General features: G+C 41.5%; 1 protein-coding gene across 5 annotated transcripts in view; it reads right to left on the reverse strand.

The window, feature by feature from the left end:
• Positions 1-11,829: 11,829 nt before the first annotated feature.
• sh3gl2a (SH3 domain containing GRB2 like 2a, endophilin A1) overlaps positions 11,830-20,000 on the reverse strand; it is a 24,036-nt gene continuing 15,865 nt past the window's right edge. For 3 of the 5 annotated variants that reach the window (XM_053679933.1, XM_053679934.1, XM_053679935.1), the window contains 8 exons: positions 19,701-19,769; positions 19,501-19,573; positions 19,192-19,335; positions 17,859-17,992; positions 17,483-17,641; positions 17,258-17,361; positions 17,019-17,146; positions 11,830-13,407 (listed from right to left, as the gene is read on the reverse strand). In XM_053679933.1, coding sequence (XP_053535908.1) covers positions 13,211-13,407; positions 17,019-17,146; positions 17,258-17,361; positions 17,483-17,641; positions 17,859-17,992; positions 19,192-19,335; positions 19,501-19,573; positions 19,701-19,769 — 1,008 coding nt within the window. In that variant the 3' untranslated portion in view covers positions 11,830-13,210. Of the gene's footprint in view, positions 13,408-17,018; positions 17,147-17,257; positions 17,362-17,482; positions 17,642-17,858; positions 17,993-19,191; positions 19,336-19,500; positions 19,574-19,700; positions 19,770-19,957 lie in introns of those variants that run through there. The other 2 variants (XM_053679936.1, XR_008396363.1) reach the window with 2 other exon arrangements.

Genomic DNA, 20,000 nt, shown 5'->3' on the forward strand with positions numbered 1-20,000 from the left:
TGAGATGACTGGGTATAAAAAGAGGAGAGGCGGAGTCTTTCAGAAGTTAAGAGGGGATGGAATCTGGATGTAAGCAGATGTTGCTCTAAAACCTGTATACGGTTTGTTTATAGCCTAACTTTAGCTTTTTACTTCTGCCGATTGTATTTAAGCTCCAAAATTCATAAAAGTTCATAAAAATTCATAAAGGTGAAGATTATCTTGATGAACAAAACGTGTAAGAATCATAAAATTTTGTTGGTCTGTCTCTTGCTACACTGCAGCTCAGAAACTTGGGCTAGATGCTAAACCTATCGTCCATTACCTCAGCGTCAAAGCTCAGATATATCAAATGTTTGATATGAAATGTAATATTATTATTGATTATATAGAGTAGAGCTTTTTTTGTCAAATGCACACAGATTTCCTTGTGCAATCAAATTCCTAGTTTGCACATTAATAAATAAAATTTTTTTTTTAAAAAGAATAATAAATAAAATGAAAGCTGCAAGCAGCATTTTCGGGGACACTGAGATACAGCCTGACGTACTGTTTAGCGGCTTCACAGTCAGGTTTGTTGCCACATTACAGGCAAAACACTTGGAGTATCAATATTCGTTTGATATTTTTTTGGTCCAGGTGGGTCTGAATATGATGTACACCAAATCCAGTGTGGATTGGACATAACTAGTAGGAGGATTAGCAGAAAAACAGCTTTTAACAAAATCCAGGATGGTGGACAGGGGGTACACTTGAATTTCAGATGTGTGTTCACTTCAGCATACTCCAGGGAATTATAGGAAAAATTAACTGTGAATTTAGCACAAACTCTTCAAATGATATAAGGAAAAAAAATTAAGATAAAGTTCTTAACCCAAGGTGGCACAGTCACAAAACTTCTTGGGTACATTCAGGGCATGGGCCTGAAAATACTTATCAAATTTTGTGATGAAGCATGGATGCTCTGCTGAGACACACCCTCACATCCTGCTTTTTAGTGGCACTGTCACGAAATTTGTTACATATCCTCAGATCATGGTCCTGAAAATGCCTACCTAGTTTTCTGTCAGTGTGCAAAGTTGTTGCTGAGATACAGCCTCACTTCCTGATAGACGGCTTCATTGTCAGATCTGTTGGCCCATTTCAGACACACTGTTAGAGTATTCAAAATTCTTTTAATAACTTTTGTGAGGCTTACTCTGATGAACATAAACATACTTCCAAATTATGCCCAAATTTGACTTGATGGTGGCACTACAGTGTCGGCAGCACTTGGCCCAGATTTGGTCAGAATGTTCCATAGATCCTCCCCAATCAGTGTGCCAAATTTCACAACTTTTTACCAGACAGTTCTATGGGCTGCCATAGACAACATAGCCAGAAGAAAAAGAAAAAGAAAAGGTAGAATAACAATAGGGTGTCTACACACATTCAGTGCTTGGCCCGCTAATAATGACAATGTTTTAAAATGTTATCAATCGGAACAATAAAAGGCAGAAAAAATAAAAACTATTTAACATAAAAAATAGTGGTGGACAATAAAAGGTCATATTACCAGGTCATTAGGCATCTTAATGCACACTAGAGTACTGTATATAGAATACACTGTTCCCCCTACACACACACACACACACACACACACACACACACTTCTATCACTTAAAAAAACGAGAGGTTGTGCTTAAGATTTCTTTCCATTATTTATTAAAATGCATTTTACGCTCAGACTGCGCGTCTGAAATCTTTTCAACTTTTAGTTTTAATGTTTTAACGAAACTGAGATTCAGGTAAGACTGCAGTATACAGAAGTGTATCTTCAGCGCTCAACAGGTTTGAGTGTGTGTCATGTGTAAGTGTAAAATACACACCTTAACTGTGAGGATTATTATAGATTGTAGCAAATATTAACAGTGGATGGTGAATTCTCTCTCTGTGTGTGTGTGTGTGTGTGTGTGTGTGTGTGTGTGTGTGTGTGTGTGTGTGTGTGTGTGTGCACGCGCTGTTAGAATGCATTTAACTATTTAGATACAGTTTGTATTTGCATTACACTTCTGCATTCAAAAGTAAAAGAATTCATGTTTAACGATGCCAGGTTTCACTTTTACTCATTTGAACGTTCATGCTAACTTTCATGTTGATGTTCATAGTTCTCATGTTCATTTTTATGTTCATTTTAATGTTAAAGTTGATGTGAATTTTAATTTTAATGTCAACGTTCAGGTTAATATTCATGTTAATGTTAATGTTTCAACAATAATATCTATATAATAATAATTATTATTATTATTTATATATATATATATTTAATACTGAATTATTTCAGAAATTAAAACAAAATCTAAGATAAAACAAAGGCAGTCTGAGTAAACACAAAATACAGTTTTTAATTGATACTGTTATTTATTTAAGCAAAAAAGTTATCTAATACCAACTGGGCCTGTGTGAAAATATATTTGCCCCAGTAGTTACTAATTCCCCAAATCTATTGATCAATTGGTAATGGAGTTCAGCTGGACGAGACACAACCAGACCTGATTACTGCAGTTATTGCGGCTAAAGGTAGCGCAACCAGATTTTAAGTTTAAGGGGGCAATTAGTTTTTCACATGGGTGATAGGTGTTGGATATTTATTTATTTATTTTGCTTCAATAAGAAAAATATAAAAACTGTATTGTGTGTTTTCTCAGGTTGCCTTTGTTTTATGTTGTATTTCATTTGAAGATCTAAAACTGTTTAGTATGAGATATACACAAAAACAGAAGAAATCAGGATGGGGCAATTACTTTTTCACAGCACTATAGATTGAACCCCTACCCTTCTGAGCAGTAACTTCATGTTGAATATGAACTTCAACATGTGCATTAAAATGATATTTCTAAGATAAGAAACATATTGTCACTACATGATGCAGAAATACTAGTTCATGCTTTCGTCAGCTCTAGACTAGATTACTGTAATGCCTTACTGTCTGGATGTTCCAGTAGGAGCATAAACAAACTCCAGTTAGTCCAGAATGCAGCTGCTAGAGTCCTAACTAGAACCAGAAGCTTCTGTCATGAATCAACCACTACTATCGTTACTTGTGGGCGTGGCCTGTCCAGCATGTTTTGTTCCGATGGGAGACTCATAGCCAAAATGTAGGCTATAGTATACTATTTACCACAGTATACCATTACTACAGATACTACCAGAAGTAATTGAGCCTCTTCTTAAAATAATCAGTTCTTCCCTTAGCACTGGCTGTGTACCTAAATCACTTAAACTAGCAGTGATTAAACCCCTGATTAAAAAACCTGACCTCGACCCCTCTCTACTGTCCAGCTATAGACCGATATCACACCTCCCCTTCACCTCCAAGATCTTAGAGACGGTTGTACACAGCAGCTCTGCTCGTACTTACACAGGAACAACATTCATGAAATGCATCAGTCAGGATTTAGACCTCATCATAGCACAGAGACAGCGCTAGTTAAAGTAGTAAATGACCTTCTACTGACCTCTGATCAGGGTTGTGTCTCGCTGCTTGTGTTACTCGACCGTAGTGCAGCTTGTGATACTATAGATCACACTGTTCTCCTTGATAGATTAGAAAATGTTGTTGGTATTAAGGGAACAGTCCTCTCCTGTCTCAGGTCTTATCTGACCCATCGTTATCAGTTCGTAGATGTAAATGGTGACTTCTCTATGCATACTGAGGTAAAGTTTGGAGTTCCACAAGGTTCTGTTTTAGGCCCACTGCTCTTTACTTTATATATGCTACCTCTAGGTCAAATTATTCGTAAACACGGAATGATCTTCCACTGTTATGCTGATGATACACAGCTGTGTGTTTCAGTGAAGCCAGAGGACAGACAGCAGCTTAGTAAAGTTGAGGAATGTGTAAAGGACATTAGACGTTGGATGATTATTAACTTCCTCTTACTTAATTCTGATCAGACAGAAGAACTTGTACTAGGACCACGTGTAGCTAGAAGTAATCTTTCTGATCTCACAGTAACTCTGGATGGTCTTTCTGTGTCATCATGTGCAGCAGTTAAAGACCTCGGAGTGATTATTGACTCCAGTCTATCATCTGATGCTCCCAATCAAAGTGCTGACAATAGGCATAACTAATAATCTGTGTGTGTGTGTCTCTCTCTCTCTCCACATGATACTCCTGAGACACCAGTGATCCCGACCCCTCCTGATCTCCGGACCTGTCTGATCCATCCTGATGCTCTACGTCTGGTTGGATCATCAGTTGGAGTCACATGCTGCTGCTGAGGATGTCCCGCATGGTGCAGACTGAAGATCACTGAGATCACTGAGGACGGTTCCACTTAAACACCATAAAGATGCTCTGACCTCAGTTCATATGAACGGTTATACTATGATAGCTTTAACACTACAATCACCACAAACAGTTCTGCACTCGAGTCTCCATCAGTGACCAGTGGAGAAGTTCAACACAACAGACTTCCTGTAGAAACTGTAATGAATTTCCTGCTCACACAACCGCACTATCTGATCATGTAGTATTAGCACATTTATAGAAGGGGTGTATTTATTTATAATCGCACTATCCGGTGTCACCCAGATGAGGACGGGTTCCTTCTGAGTCCGGTTCCTCTCAAGGTTTCTTCCTCATATCGTCTCAGGGAGTTTTTCCTCATCACGTCTCCTCTGAACTGAACTGAATTAACATGAACTTCAACATGAACATAAATACTAACATTAAAACAACGTTCATGTGTCATGTCTTCGACTTGTTCTTGCCTCATCTAGTTTATTCTGTTTGTTAATTGTCTGACCTCTGCCTGCGTCTTGACTCGACAGGTTTTTAACGATTATTAAAAACCTGTCTGCACAGCTAAATCCCCAGTGTTGATTTAACACCCGTTCAGTTTACATTTATACTTATATAAGTCCATTGGACACAAATGAAACACATCATGTGATGTCATGTTTATGTTTATCTTCATATTAAAGTTCATCTCCATCCAGCCTTAGATATGATCACTTTCTTGCATGAAATTAAATCTCCTGATCTATTTCATGTTGCCTCCCGTGGGATCGCAGCCCGATTCATACCTGTTTAATCTGTGAACGTTTCCTTCAAGATTTCTTTAAAAAAAAAATACCACAGTATAATTTTAGAACACATCCCATATTACATCCCTGATAAACGCAGAGTGAAACCATCAGGAACATTTGTACATTGCAAACGTTTGTTTGAAAATTACTGAGAAAAGACTACAATTACACTGTAATTACTACTGTAACACAACTAACATCAGCTACGCCATGTTGAGAAACACTAACATGGTGAGCCAAAGCCGTCTGGTCTGATCCCTCAGTGATTGCGTGATTACTGGGACATTCTAACGCCGTGATTTTTTCTCTCTGAAACCAGTTGAGAGTTTCATTTGCTGTATGTTTTGGATCGTTGTCCTGCTGGAAGCTCCACCCACATCTCATCTTCATCATCCTGGTGGATGGCAGCAGATTCTTCTCAAGAATCTCCCGGTGAAGGGCTCCATTCATCGTTCCTTCAGTTATATGAAGTCTGCCAGTACCATGTGATGAAAAACAGCCCACACCATGATGCTCCACCTCCAGACTTCACTGTTGGTGTAGTGTTTTTAGGGTGATGTACCGTGCCATTTCTTCTCCAAACATGGTGTGTAGTATGACGGACAAAAAGTTCAGTTTTGCTCTCGTCTGACCAGACTACACTCTCCCAGTATCTCATAGGCTCGTCCAAATGAGTTGCAGCAAACTTTAAACGAGCTTCGACATGCCTTTTCTTTAGTAATGGAGTCTTGCGTGTGAGCGTGAGCAGTGGAGAGCATTGCCTATTGTTTTCTCTGTGACGATGGCATCTGCTGCCTCCAAGTGTTTCTGGAGCTCTTTCCGAGTGATTCTTGGCTCTTGGGCTACTCTTCTGACTATTCTTCTGACTCCCTGGTCAGAGATCTTGTGAGGAGCTCCTGTGCGTGGCCGGTTGATGACGGAGTGATGTTGTTCCACTTGTGGATAACGGACCCAATGATGTTTACTGGAGGATTCAGAAGTTCTGAAATACGTCTGTATCCGATTCCATCAATATGTTTCACCACAATAGGCTCGTGAAGGTCTTGGGAGCGCTCTTTGCTTTTCCCCATCATGAGATGTTTTTTGTGCGACACCTTGGTAACGAAAAGCCTTTTTATAGACCATCAGTTTACTAACCCCACTGATAATAATGTGCACAGATAGGGGGCGTAATTACTTTCTAACTGCTTATGGATTTCATCTGGTTCCCTGCCTTGGAGAACTGTTTTTTCATAGTGTGTTCAGTACTTGTTTCCCGTGTCATTCCTCTTTATTACACAGAACTTTATTTATAGACTTTAATGTTGTGAATTCTTTATATTTCTGGATTTCTTGAGTTAACACTGATGTCTGGGGAAAATTTCACGTGAATAACCTCATTGGAAATATATTTACTGAAACAATGTTGACGCGTCCAATACTTATTTACCCCAGTGTGTGTGTGTATATATACGTATATATATATATATATATATATATATATATATATATATATATATATATATATATATATAGATATATATATAGATATATATAGATATATAGATAGATAGATAGATATATACATATATATATATATATATATATATATATATATATATATATATATATATATATATATAGATATATATATATAGATATAGATATAGATATATACACATATACACACACATACATACATGTACATGACTCTGATGTGGGTCCTGCAGTTTGTTAGAAAGAAAAAGAAAGAGACAATATATGTCTTTGAACTGGGTGTGGTTATACTGTGTGTGTGTGTGTGTGTGTGTAACTGGGTGTGGTTGGTCTGTGTGTGTCTGGGGTGTGTGGGACATGGCTCACTGACAGTGTGTACAGTTGGTATTTTAGCACCTGGGCGGGATTGGGACATGATTGACAGCTGAAAGCTGAGCAGTTGCACACACACACACCCTCAGTGATCAAACATTCATCTCCCATGACAGAGGAGATTTACTCATACACACTGATCACATCCCTTGCAGTGTACACAGACTTGTACTAAAAATAAAAATAATAATTAGCATGAAGCGTTAATGTTCAGGAATAAACACACTGTATATCTCCATCAGGAAGTGAGGTCATCGCTGAGGTCATGATAAGATTGATTTATTTCAGTATGGTAAATATAAATGAAACGTCGGTGTTGTAAAACATTTAAAGACGCCTAAAAATTTGCTTAAGTTAGGAACATGACATTAGCGCTAATCTCCTCTCTCAGATCCATTTCAGCGCTGATGAGTGATGGAGCTCAATTACATATTTTCATTCCAAACTGTGTGTGCATGGGCATGCTTGTGTGTGTGTGTGTGTTTGGCAGTGTGTTCCAGAGAAACAGTTCCTTCTCTTACAATAGCTTCTTTCAGTGTGATGACTGATTCATGTATGAAGTGTTATTAAGCAGTTATTACAGGAGTAGATAATTAACCTTACTGTGATGTAGTTAATAAAGACACACTGGCTGTACAGTTACACCTCAGTCTAGACTGTCACATTCATTTAATAAACAGAGCTGCTGTTATTGAAAATTAATGATCTGCATGTACAGTATAAGCGTGTGGTGTGTTACCGCCACCTGCTGGCTGAGGCATGAATCACACACACCTTACTAAGGGAAGGTACATATTAATAATAAATGTCTGGTTCTTTATTACAGTGTGTGTGTGCGCGCGCGCGCGTGTGTGTGTGTGTGTGTGTGTGTGTGCGCGTGTGTGAACTGTTACTATACTGTTTAATATTTTGTAATTCAGTAATTATTGATAGCACTTTTCACATTCATATTAGTAGTTATTCAGGTATATGTCCTGTTTTTCGAAGGACTTCCTGTTTGTGGAGTATATACTATACAGCAGAAGTGTACACACACACACACACACACACACACACACACACACACACACACACACACACACACACACACGCACACACGCACACACACACCAATGGTAGCAGAGCTAGCGTTCCGTCGGGAGCAACTTGAGTTTCAGTGTCTTGCCCAAGGACACTTCGGCATGTGGAGTCATGTGGAGTCATGTGGAGACATGTGGAGTCATGTGGAGTCATGTGGGCCAGGAATCGAACCGCCAACCCTACGATTAATGGACAACCCATGCTGTCAATGTGCTGTATCAGTTTGGGAGAGGGGGGGGTTGGGTGTGAAGCGTGTGTGTATGTAGGTTTGTGTGGGTGGAGGAGGGTGGTGCCGGGGGGTTGGTTGACACAATCTGTTCACCATCCTGACAGCTTGTGGGCCTTGCAGCTCCCAAACCAGGAAGTGAGGCTGTAGGTCAGGATGTTTTTCGATGGTTCCTTTATAGAAGGTGGTGAGGAGATAAGTGGAGAGGCCTGCTTTCCTAAGTCTCTGGAGGGGGTGGAGTCCTTGCTGGGCTTGTTTGACGACTGCTATGGTGTTAGTGGTGGAGGTCAAGTCATCCGACCCCCATCCCAGATTCTCATCAGGAATCCGATGTTGCTGCTCCTCTCCACGGTAGCACCATTGATGATCAGCGGTGAGTGGTGGTGCTTGCCAGCCCTCTCTTTTGATTTTTCCAACATTGAGGTTGAGATTGTGAATTTTGTCCCATGCTGTAAGCTTCTCCACCTCCACCACCTGTATGCGGACTCGTCATTGTCTTTGAAAAGACCCACCACCCTTGTGTCATCAGCGATCTTAATAATGTGGTTGGAGCTGACTCTGGCAACGCAGTCGTGAGGGAGTAGGCTGAACAGCAGGGGGCTCAGGACGCAACCTTGGGGTGAGCCCATACCCACTGTGATGGTTCTTGATCTTTGGTTGTCCACCTTTACCGTCTGCCGCCGCTACGTATGCCGCCGCTCCAACAACCTTAGCTTTTCCACCAGCTGTTGGGAATGATCATATAAAAAGCAGAGCTGAAGTCAGTGAAGAGGATCCAGGTGTAGGCGTTCTTCCTTTCTAAGCATGACAGCGTGAAGTGGAGTGTAGTGGAGATAGCATCCTCTGTGGATCGGTTAGTTCTATAAGTAAACTGTAAGGGATCCAGGTTAGCAGGGAGACAGGTATTAATGTGCTGCATGACCAGGTGCTCAAAGCATTTAATTATAATAGGTGTGAGGGCCACAGGGCAGAAGTCACTTAGGCAGGCTGGATTTGGACAAGAATAATAGTGGCATTTTTGAGGCAGGTAGGCATTACTGCCTGACTGAGCGAGATATTAAAAATGTCTGCAAAAACCTTCAGTTGCTGTGCACAATCCTTTAAAACACGTCCAGGGATGATGTCCGGCCCTGCAGCTTTACGTGGGTTGACGCTGACAAGGGCCTTTTTTGCTGCAGTTGTTGACAGTTGTTGAGTGCTCAGTTGGTGGTAATGGGAGCGTCCGTGCCTGAATGATGTTGGCCTCAAAACATGTGTAAAAGTCATTTAGTTCATCCAGTAGAGAGAGGTATTTGTGGCATATCCGTGGGGGTGGGGGGTTGTAGTCAGTGATAGTCTGAAATCCCTGCCACAACAGACTGACTGAGTCTGTGTCATTTGTGAAGTGGCTGTTTAGTTTTTGTGCGTGCAGCCTCTTCGCCTTCCTGATCCCCCGGGACAGATTTGTCCTTGCCGGTCTGTATGCTGTAGTATCTCCAGATTTAAAGCAGCATTTTGGCCTCTCAACAGTGAGCAGACGTAACCAGTTAGCCACGGTTTCTGATTGGCATGCCTCTTGACAGTTTTGACCACTGTCACATCATCTGTGCAGTTATTAATACAGCCAGTGACGGACTCTGTATATTCCTGCAGATCAATAACGCTGCCATGTGTTGCTGCCTCTCTAAAAATCTCCCACAGTCTTGCAGTGCTGAAGTAGATTCTTGTGGCCACATTTTCATTTCTCTGACCGCTGGCTTGGCCTGCCTCACCCTGGGTCTGTATGCTGGAGTGAGAATGACGACCAGGTGGTCAGAGTTACCAATATGTGGAGTATGTGCTTTATGAGAGTCTTTAATATTTATGTACACCAAGTCGAGTGGATGTTTCCCCCTTGTTGCAATATTCACATCCTCGTAGAATTTAGGCAGAACAGATTTAAGTCTTGCCTGGTTAAAGTCAACAGCAACAATGACTCGACTCAATTTCACATGAATAGACTGTGAGCAAAGAATACAAATGAGGAGTGCTGAAATGATTCTCTGAAGTCTTTTAAGCTCCCTTTAACCAGACCATTTTGGAACCAAGTCCTCCTGAATGTCCTCCTGAGAAAGTCAGAATGTGCTCCAGTGGCTTCACATCTCTCTCAGCTCTGGACACACAGGAATTCACTGAACCTTGAGGTTAGTGGAAAACAAATTCTGGTGCTGATCCCAATTCTGAGAAATTCATTAAAGCTTGTAAGGTCTGTGTTCAGTTCAGCACCCCAAGGTAGTTTCTCTCAGGTCTCCCTGGCCATTCCCTAGTCCCACAACTCCCAAACGCCCAAGGTAGCTCCCATCGTATACCGCTCCATGAGCTCCCTACAGCCACGGAAACTGCCACGGTCATCTTTAAGAACATTACCGTCCAACGCCTTTCACAAGTTCTGTAATATTTGTTCAGGAATTAACATCGACATCAGTCTATCCTTAAGTTACCTTCCACAGTCCAGCAGCCAGGTCAAACATCAGAACCAGGAGATGGAGAGATGCTGGAGATGGTTCTGTTCGAGTGTGACGCACACAAAACGCAAGGTCACATTTATGTCATTTTGTTTGTGTTTTTATTTTGGGAACGTTCTCTCTGAGAGAAGGATAATTTAATATGAACCATAATGGTCAGTTATTGACTCTTTGTGAAAATACAAGGACTCCTTCTAACACACTTTACGTGTTTCAGTTTTTGGCTCCAGCACACTTCACTTTGGGTTCAATACTCTTCCTCCTGGCATAACAGATTGTTCTAAAGGAATATTTAATTTTATTGGTTACTGTTCAACGGATGTTTTTGAACATTATACGCACTTTTAAAGTCTTCAGCTCATGCATCCGTACCAAACTGACAGAGTCAGTAGTTAGTTTATTGTATTTTAATTTATTGGCACTACATATGAGGACCTAGAAATGCTATATTTAATAGTAATGCTCTCTGTTAGGTAATTGCAAACTAAATGGAGACACAATCTGAGTGAATGGACTGAAGGTGAATTCAGTGATGTAGTACATGGATTGGACTCCGGATGGTTTTAATTGATGTTTTGGACATAGAGATTGTAACTATGTACTTTGTTTTATTTGTGATATTATGGATTTTTGTATTATTGAAATAACATTGAAATTCTGCAAACAAACGACAAAAAGTGGTAACAAAACGAAGGTGGAAAAAGATATTTTGCATATTGGTAAATAAAGGGATTTTTCTGAACGAAGTTGCACGGAACAGAAGAAGCGGTTATCTGTTTATGGGTTGGTTCTCAGTCCGAGACCGGCTACACGAGCAGCTAGAATGACCGGAGTCGTTACCTTCCATGTGTGGAGAATCCATAAGCTACAAACCACCACTCTTCCCCATGCTCAGGAAGACCTTCACATGACCTTCAGTGTCTTTCCATTGGTCCTTCCCAAATCTCTGTCCTGTGTACATTACACTTCCCTTCATTCCCAAACTTAACTGTTAATAGTGTTAAATATTAAATATTAGTCATTTATTACTCACAGTACTTCACGCCACTTCATTAAGAGTTTATAAAGATGCAGAGAGAAACTCGTTATTAAATCATTACGCTCGGTGAAGATGGAAAAGATTTAACACAAGAAGCAAGCAGTGATCGATTATTTTATTTGTGTATCGTATTTTGAATATCATTTTAACGAACAAATGTGTACCGTTTAACAATCAGGATAATACAGAAGTGGTGTTTCAGACGCTTAGAACAACTTCCTGTTATAGTTATTACTCGTTTGAACTTTTCGATAAATCTGAGAAGCACACGTTCTTTGGGTTTCATTGTGGTGCGTGTTGCCAGATGCTTTAAAAACCCATACAAATAAGTAAAACATCGATATTTAGACGTGGAGTTATTTAAAGGTTGCCAGATTGACACTTAGATGAGATTATTTCAGTAAACACCAAAAACATTTGCATTAGGGAATTATCCAACAGGACACACAATTATACTGTTTAATCTAAAATAAAATAAAATAAAAAAGTGTAAGAGTATATTCTGATCTAAATAATACACACTGCTTGGTTATTTTTTTTTATTTCTTTTGTAATGTTTTTCTCTCGGGTTATGGGGATTAATTACAGTTTGGTTATTACTCGAGAACAATCTCAAGTTTGACTTCACACAGAAACACAGCAGGAAACGTTAACGTTCACACGGATTTGTGCGTTTATTAATATTAATATTGCATTTTTTTCACAGTTTAAATTTCACATTCTTTTCCCTTAATACTGTGATTAAATTTATCATTATAATTAAATAAAGCAACGTTACAGCCGTGTGAAATGCGTTCGAGTGAAACTCCGCATGCACAAACAGAAAATAATAATAATAATAATAATAATAATAATAATAATAATAATAATTCTTCATCACTTTAATGGATTCACATTTTAATAAGTATTTATGTATTTATGTAAATTATAGATGTATTAAAATAATTTATTATTATAGTTGACAAATATATAATAATCCATTTGCCATAATGAAATTAGAATTTTATTTTCCTAATAAAAGGTCAGCGAAGCTCAAAGGGAAGAAACTAAACATCAGCCGTCTTCACTTCGCCGTGTCTCTGCACGGAGGCGACGGACATTTCACCGACAACAAAATACTTTTTCTTTTTTCTTTTTAAACACAGTCACACAAAATAAAACTGGAAATCATAAAATTCCTCAAAAGTGCAAACGCTTCTTACATCATGCACAAACACGACAGAGAGAAAGAAGGAGAGAAGAGAGGAACAGAGAGAAGGAAAAGCGAAGAAAGAGACCGAATCGGAGAAAAATACACAAAGATGAAACAGAGCAGAAAATAAAGGAGAGAATATCAGAGACGCACAGAACACGAGAGAGAAGAGAGAAATGGGGGAATACAGAAAGATGAATATTTTCCTTTTCTGCTTTAATTATTACTGCGTTGAGTTTTCTCTCTTTCCAGGAGAAGTGCAGGACAGGAGTCGAGGGTTCAGGGTGGATTTAATGCGGCAAAGCCACCAGCACATCGACGTAATTGACAGGGAAGAAACCTGATTGGCCGTTTATCACCCCTTCATACCAGTTCTCATCAATCTTATTGGTCAGCGTGATGATGTCACCTTCCTTAAAGCCCAGCTCGCCCTCGTTCTCCGGGTCGAAATCATACAGAGCGCGACAACACGGCTGATCCAGAGGAGCTAGAGAGAGAGAGAGAGAGAGAGAGAGAGAGAGAGAAAGAAGAGAGAAGAGAGAGAGAGAGAGAGAGAGAGAGAGAGAGAGAGAGAGAGAGAGAGAAGTACACACAAAGAGAGAGAGAGAGAGAGAGAGAGAGAGAGAGAGAGAAGTACACACAAAGAGAGAGAGAGAGAGAGAGAGAGAGAGAGAGAGAGAGAGAGAGAGAGAGAGAGAAGTACACACAAACAGAGAGAGAGAGAGAGAGAGAGAGAGAAGTACACAAACAGAGAGAGAGAGAGAGAGAGAGAGAGAGAGAGAGAGAGAGAGAGAGAAGTACACACAAACAGAGAGAGAGAGAGAGAGAGAGAGAGAGAAGTACACAAACAGAGAGAGAGAGAGAGAGAGAGAGAGAGAGAGAGAGAAGTACACACAAACAGAGAGAGAGAGAGAGAGAGAGAGAGAAGTACACACAAACAGAGAGAGAGAGAGAGAGAGAGAGAGAGAGAGAGAGAAGTACACAAACAGAGAGAGAGAGAAATAATAAGTTGGAGAGAACAGGATGATTAAGAGAGACAGGTGATGTGTGTTCACACTAGTGAGTAACGTGTAGTTTGTTTCTGCCGTGACGCAACCGCTTCTGTTGTCACTTGTGGGCGTGGCCAGTCCAGTGTTTTTTATTCCGAGAGACTTGATGTAACCCAGAGTATGATTTACTACAGATACTACCAAAATCTTTTGAATCTCTGCTTAAAATAATCAGTTCTTCCCTCAGCACTGGCTGTGTACCTAAATCACTTAAACTAGCAGTGATTAAACCCCTGATTAAAAAACCTGACCTCGACCCCTCTCTACTGTCCAGCTATAGACCGATATCACACCTCCCCTTCACCGCCAAGATCTTAGAGACGGTTGTACACAGCAGCTCTGCTCGTACTTACACAGGAACAACATTCATGAAATGTATCAGTTCGTAGATGTAAATGGAGACTTCAAATTATTCGTAAACATGGAATGATCTTCCACTGTTCTGCTGATGATACACAGCTGTATGTTTCAGTGAAGCCAGAGGACAGACAGAAGCTCAGTAAAGTTGAGGATTGTGTAAAGGACATTAGACGTTGGATGATTATTAACTTCCTCTTACTTAATTCTGATAAGATAGAAGAACTTGTACTAGGACCACGTGTAGCTAGAAGTAATCTTTCTGATCTCACAGTAACTCTGGATGGTCTTTCTGTTTCATCATGTGCAGCAGTTAAAGACCTTGGAGTGATTATTGACTCCAGTCTATCATCTGATGCTCATGTAGATAATATTACTAGGATAGTCTTCTTTCATCTCAGGAATATTTCTAAAATAAGAAACATATTGTCACTACATGATGCAGAAATATTAGTTCATGCATTCGTCACCTCTAGACTAGATTACTGTAATGTCTTACTGTCTGGATGTTCCAGTAGGAGCATAAACAAACTCCAGTTAGTCCAGAATGCAGCTGCTAGAGTCCTCACTAGAACCAGAAGATACGACACATCACACCGATCTTATCCACACTGCATTGACTCCCAGTGAAATCTCACACTGATTATAAAATACTATTATTGACCTATAACACAGTACCCGAGAGAACTTTTGGTCTTTTGTGATCCGCCACGCCTACTTAGATCAAAAGGTGCAGGTTATTTGTTGGTACCTGGAATAGTGAAGGCTACAGCAGGGGGAAGATCTTTCTCTTATAGAGCCCCACAGTTATGGAACAGTCTTCCTATTAGTGTTCGGGACTCAGACACAGTCTCAGTGTTTAAGTCCGTGAGGAACTCAGAGTTTTTCTTTGCCACCATCGCCTCTGGCTGCTCGTTAGGGATAAATCCATACATTTAAAATTTACATCAGGAATTGATATATTTCTGAAAAGCTGCTGTGTGAATGTCCGTTGTTAAAAGTGCTATATGAATGAAATGGAATTATACGATTTACTACAGTGTACAACATACTACGGTACACAATTTATTACAGTGTATGATTAACTAGCGACCCCTTCTGGCCATTCATATTAAAACACTACATACATTTGCAATAATAAAATGTTAAGAATTATAATAAAGTGTATTAAAATCGTGTCATGTGATGTCACACATGGCGAATAAATGTAAATATGATAGTTCTGTTTTGAACAAGGGCTCCAAAGATTTCTGTAGCTGAATAAGGGGTTATAAGATAAGGCTTGCATTTTAGCCGATATTAAATGCATTTAAAATGTACCGTTGTTCTGTGCAGTAAGGTACGAATAACACGGGACGGGGAAAGATCGGCCTAAATATCTCAATGAGCATGAATGTGATTATGCAACTGGAAGCTCAGGTACAAACACAGAACAGAGACTGAATCATCGTTTATATTTAAGAAACGGATTGTTGTGCTGTACTGGGATCTTTCCCTGTTCCTGCTGATACGTTTTTGGCCACAGCACAGGGTAAAGGTTTGGATATACAGCTGATCTGGTTTCCCAGTAGGTCATAAAATTAGGATTAAACCCCTGGAGTCACGTGGATTACTTCTACGATGCCTTTATGAACTTTTTGGAGTTTTGGTTACTGGACTGTAAACGGAGAGACGGAAATCTCCCAGGTTTCGTTAAAAACGTCTTGGTCTGTGTCCGGAAGACGAAGGGAAGTCTTACGGGTTTGGAACGACACGAGGAGGAGCGAGTGATCGATGACGGAGTTTTCATGCTTGGCTGAAATACCCCTTTAATCCGTCACTGAACACTCGCGGTTTCGAAGTGAGAGCGCAGTGTAAATACGCTACAGAGCGTCTTCGGCTTTGATTCATCGCCACGTAGCGTTCAAGTAAGCGTACATGCATTACCAACGTTTTGAATAAGTCACGTTGCTTAAAATGGCCTGCGAATACCCCAGCTACACCAGAACAGTGTGTTATTCGCTGGGTTTCACACACGCCGCGTTTAAAGTGATCCAGCATGAGCGGTTACACCTCCGTCTGTAACGCCCCGTCTCAAAACGCCGACTCGTAGACAACGACGCGTGTGAGGAAAGCTGCCGATCGCACAACGTATCGCTCTCTCACAGTAGTTGTGGATTCCAGATGGAAGTAATTTCACACTGTAGAGCAGGGGTCTTCAATCTTATCCTCAAAGAGCCGTGCAGCTGCAGGCTTTCGGTCCAGACACACTGGAGGCAGACATGATCGTGATGGGAGACTAAACTGAACCGACTGAACAAGTGGATGAGAGGTGGAAAGAAAGCCTGCAGCCACACCGGAGCATTATGGGTAAGACTGATGAGCCTTGCCTTAGAGCTTTACTATTACAAGAATATCAAGTCAGTTTACAAATGCTCTCACGCGCTCTCACGCGCTCTCACGCGCGCTCTCGCTCTCCAAACGTCAGCACTTCGAGTTCTCCAGACGGCTTGTGAAAGTATCGAGCGTCTCATCGCTACCGCCGACTTCGCTGTAGGAGCTGAAGTCGTGGACAGGAAGTGAAGTGAGGGAAGGTGGTACCACGCACACGCTGTAGGATCGACCGAGGAACGAGTCGAGACGAGCTCGCGCTTTATCGCTCGCTTGTGTGAACGCAGGACGAGAGAGAGATGAAAAAAAGTGTTAAGCTGACCCGGGGAGCGTGAGCCGGCTAGGCTGTGTCCCAATCCCCCGTTGTGACTCTCAGTAGAGGAGAAGTCAAGTGAAGAGCGCGGTTTGGGCGTGTACTCTTTCCTCGGCTTACTGGAAGCTTCTCGAATTCTGTAAAACACCTCGCTTTAATTATTCACGTAATGATGACAACGTTATGATGATTATTCTTCTTCTTTTACATTAAAACGTGCACACACACACACACACACACACACAAACCTGTCATCAATCTTGCTGGAGAGCTGCTGCAGGATTTCCGCCGCCTGTCTGTGATAATTCACCTGAGCCTGCACCAGAGCAGCCAGCTGACTCACCTGCTCCACCTGCGCGTGCACACGCACGCACGCACACACACACACACACACACACACACACACAGCTCTAAATTTTAAAACAACAAGCTGTACAAAAACCCACACTCTTACACACACACGCGGTCCTCACGTCGCTCTCCAGCAGGTTGTACATGCTCTGCTCAGCGATGTCCTTCGAGTCGTAGAATTTCTCCAGCGCCTGCTTGATCTCATCTTCAGTCACCTTCCCCTGACGCTTCTTCTTATAGTCGAAGTCCAGACGCCGACCCTCCACCTTCTTCAGATGGTGCTACACACACACACACACACACACACACACACACACACACTTTAACCAGCACTTGCACTAAACCCAATCTCCCACCAGGGGGCAGTGTGACACTGATAAAATGATGGAACAAAACTCTCAGTCTAATAAAAACATTTTTTTTAAATAATGAGAATAAACTGATTCATTCATTATAAATCCCTAATTTAATAAAATAATTGAACATCATTTTGTGTACCTGGATCTCCTTCAGGTCTTTATCATGCAGCACCTGCATCGGATCGATGAAGTTCTGCTTCACCTCCATGTCCAAAGCATCCTTCACCTCACCCAGCTCTCTCATAGCTTCTCCAGCATCAATCAGAGCTAGACCTGACACACACACACACACACACACACACACACACACACACACACACGTACGTTGATGGTGTGTATTCTCGGTGACTTTAACCCCGACAGCTGCGTCAGTGTTCCGTGGGGAAAGTTGCTGGTGTTCAGAGTCGGGTTCCGCGGCTGTTTGAGGATCTTCTGAGCTCCACATCCCGGTTATTAAAATCTTTAATAAACCGGGATTTTCAGCACATCTACACCCTGAACTGCCCTTAAACACACACACACTTCCCTTCAAATTAAACCAGGTGTAGAAAATGCGGACTGAAGAAGGAAACCGTGTGTTTATTTTCTCTTCGCTGTCGAACAGAAGACACTGTAACTGAAAAGCAAGAGAGAGTTTAAAACTGTAAAAATCTGAAAGTGATGTGACGAAGTCCGAGTGAGAAGATGGCGAGAGGTGAAATAAATCTACCAGGAGTCTGGCACGTCACCGATACGTTCCTGCATGAACAGTGCGAGGTGTAATGATCACAATCACTGGGTTTAACTGAACAAAATGGCCTCCACACTCATCACTGACTCAGCACAGAGAACAGCGCTGGACTTCATCACCCTTCCCATTCTGACTGAGGACCAGTAAAATAACGTTAACGTCCGTGTTAACTCGATGCGCACACGTTCGCGTGGGCATTTCTATCCACACGTTCGCGTGGGCATTTCTATCCACACGTTCGCGTGGGCATTTCTATCCACACGTTCGCGTGGGCATTTCTATCCAGCAGCGTTTGGAACCAATCAGCATGCAGAGTGGGTTAATGAAACAGGAAGCTGTGACCGTATAAGGAAAGCGATGAGAAGGCAGGAACGGATTTAGATACGGAGTGAGAGAACGATGGAGAAGTCAAGCAGATAAAGAGGTTATATGTATATTCATTTGATTTTTATAGCATTTTGATTATTTATTTAAACCGGCTTACTGGGTTTGGTGTCCTGCAACAACGTTTTAATAAACTTGACCTTGACCTTGACGGAGCGTCCTGTTACGGGTTAATAACCCCCGCTGGGGCGGTGTGAGGCGGCAGGACGCGGAGGGAAGTGTATTATTTTAGGATGTTACAGTAAGTGCATCGTCCCGAAGTGGATTACTTTCCTCCACACAAGTCCCTGTGGACGAGCCGTTACTATAGAAACGATAATGTATTTACCAGCGCTGTGGTGTACGGGGGGTTAATTACCGAAGCTGGACTCGTCCCCGAGCTCGCGGCCGAACTTCTGCATGGCCTCGCCCAGCACCGTCTCCGTCTGAGTGTATCCCGGCCCCTTATCACCTCCACGGATCTTCGACATGGAGCTCATCATACTCATCTTAGCACGGGTCGCTAATACACACACACACACACACACACACACACACACACACACACACCTGTATGTGTTACTCTACCTACAGCCCTCAGACAATCAGAAGACACCATAAATGATGTTTAGTACATTGTGTGTGTGTGTGTGTGTGTGTGTGTGTGTGTGTGTGTGTGTGTGTGTACCCGGATTGGGCTGTAGGTATTCTGTAGTTTTGGTCATGATGTCCAGCACGGCTCTGCTCGTAACGTCCACCTTCTACAGACAAAACACACAAAAATACAATAAAAACAAAGAAAATTGTGTAAGAACACTTCTAAACAACAAACAAACAAACAAACAAACAAACAAACAAACAAACAAATATATAGATAAATAAACTCACCTTCTCCATTTCTGTGAAGTCAGTGTCGAGTTTGGTTCCTTCAGCTCCGCCCACTTTCTCACTCACCCTCTGCAGGAGAGAACACACACACACACACACACACACACACACACACACACACTTTAACTCAGTGACAGTAATGATGTGCTGTGCTCTTCCAACACTATCATTTACACAAACACCACAGCTGTGTGTGTGTGTGTGTGTGTGTGTGTGTGTGTGTGTGTGTGTGTGTGTGTGTGTGTGTGTAGAATGACCTCTATATATAAAACCTGCAGTGATTAAGTGCAGTGTAGAGAA

The sequence above is a fragment of the Ictalurus punctatus genome, chromosome 3, assembly GCF_001660625.3.
Source record: "Ictalurus punctatus breed USDA103 chromosome 3, Coco_2.0, whole genome shotgun sequence".
Classification (NCBI taxonomy): domain Eukaryota; kingdom Metazoa; phylum Chordata; class Actinopteri; order Siluriformes; family Ictaluridae; genus Ictalurus; species Ictalurus punctatus.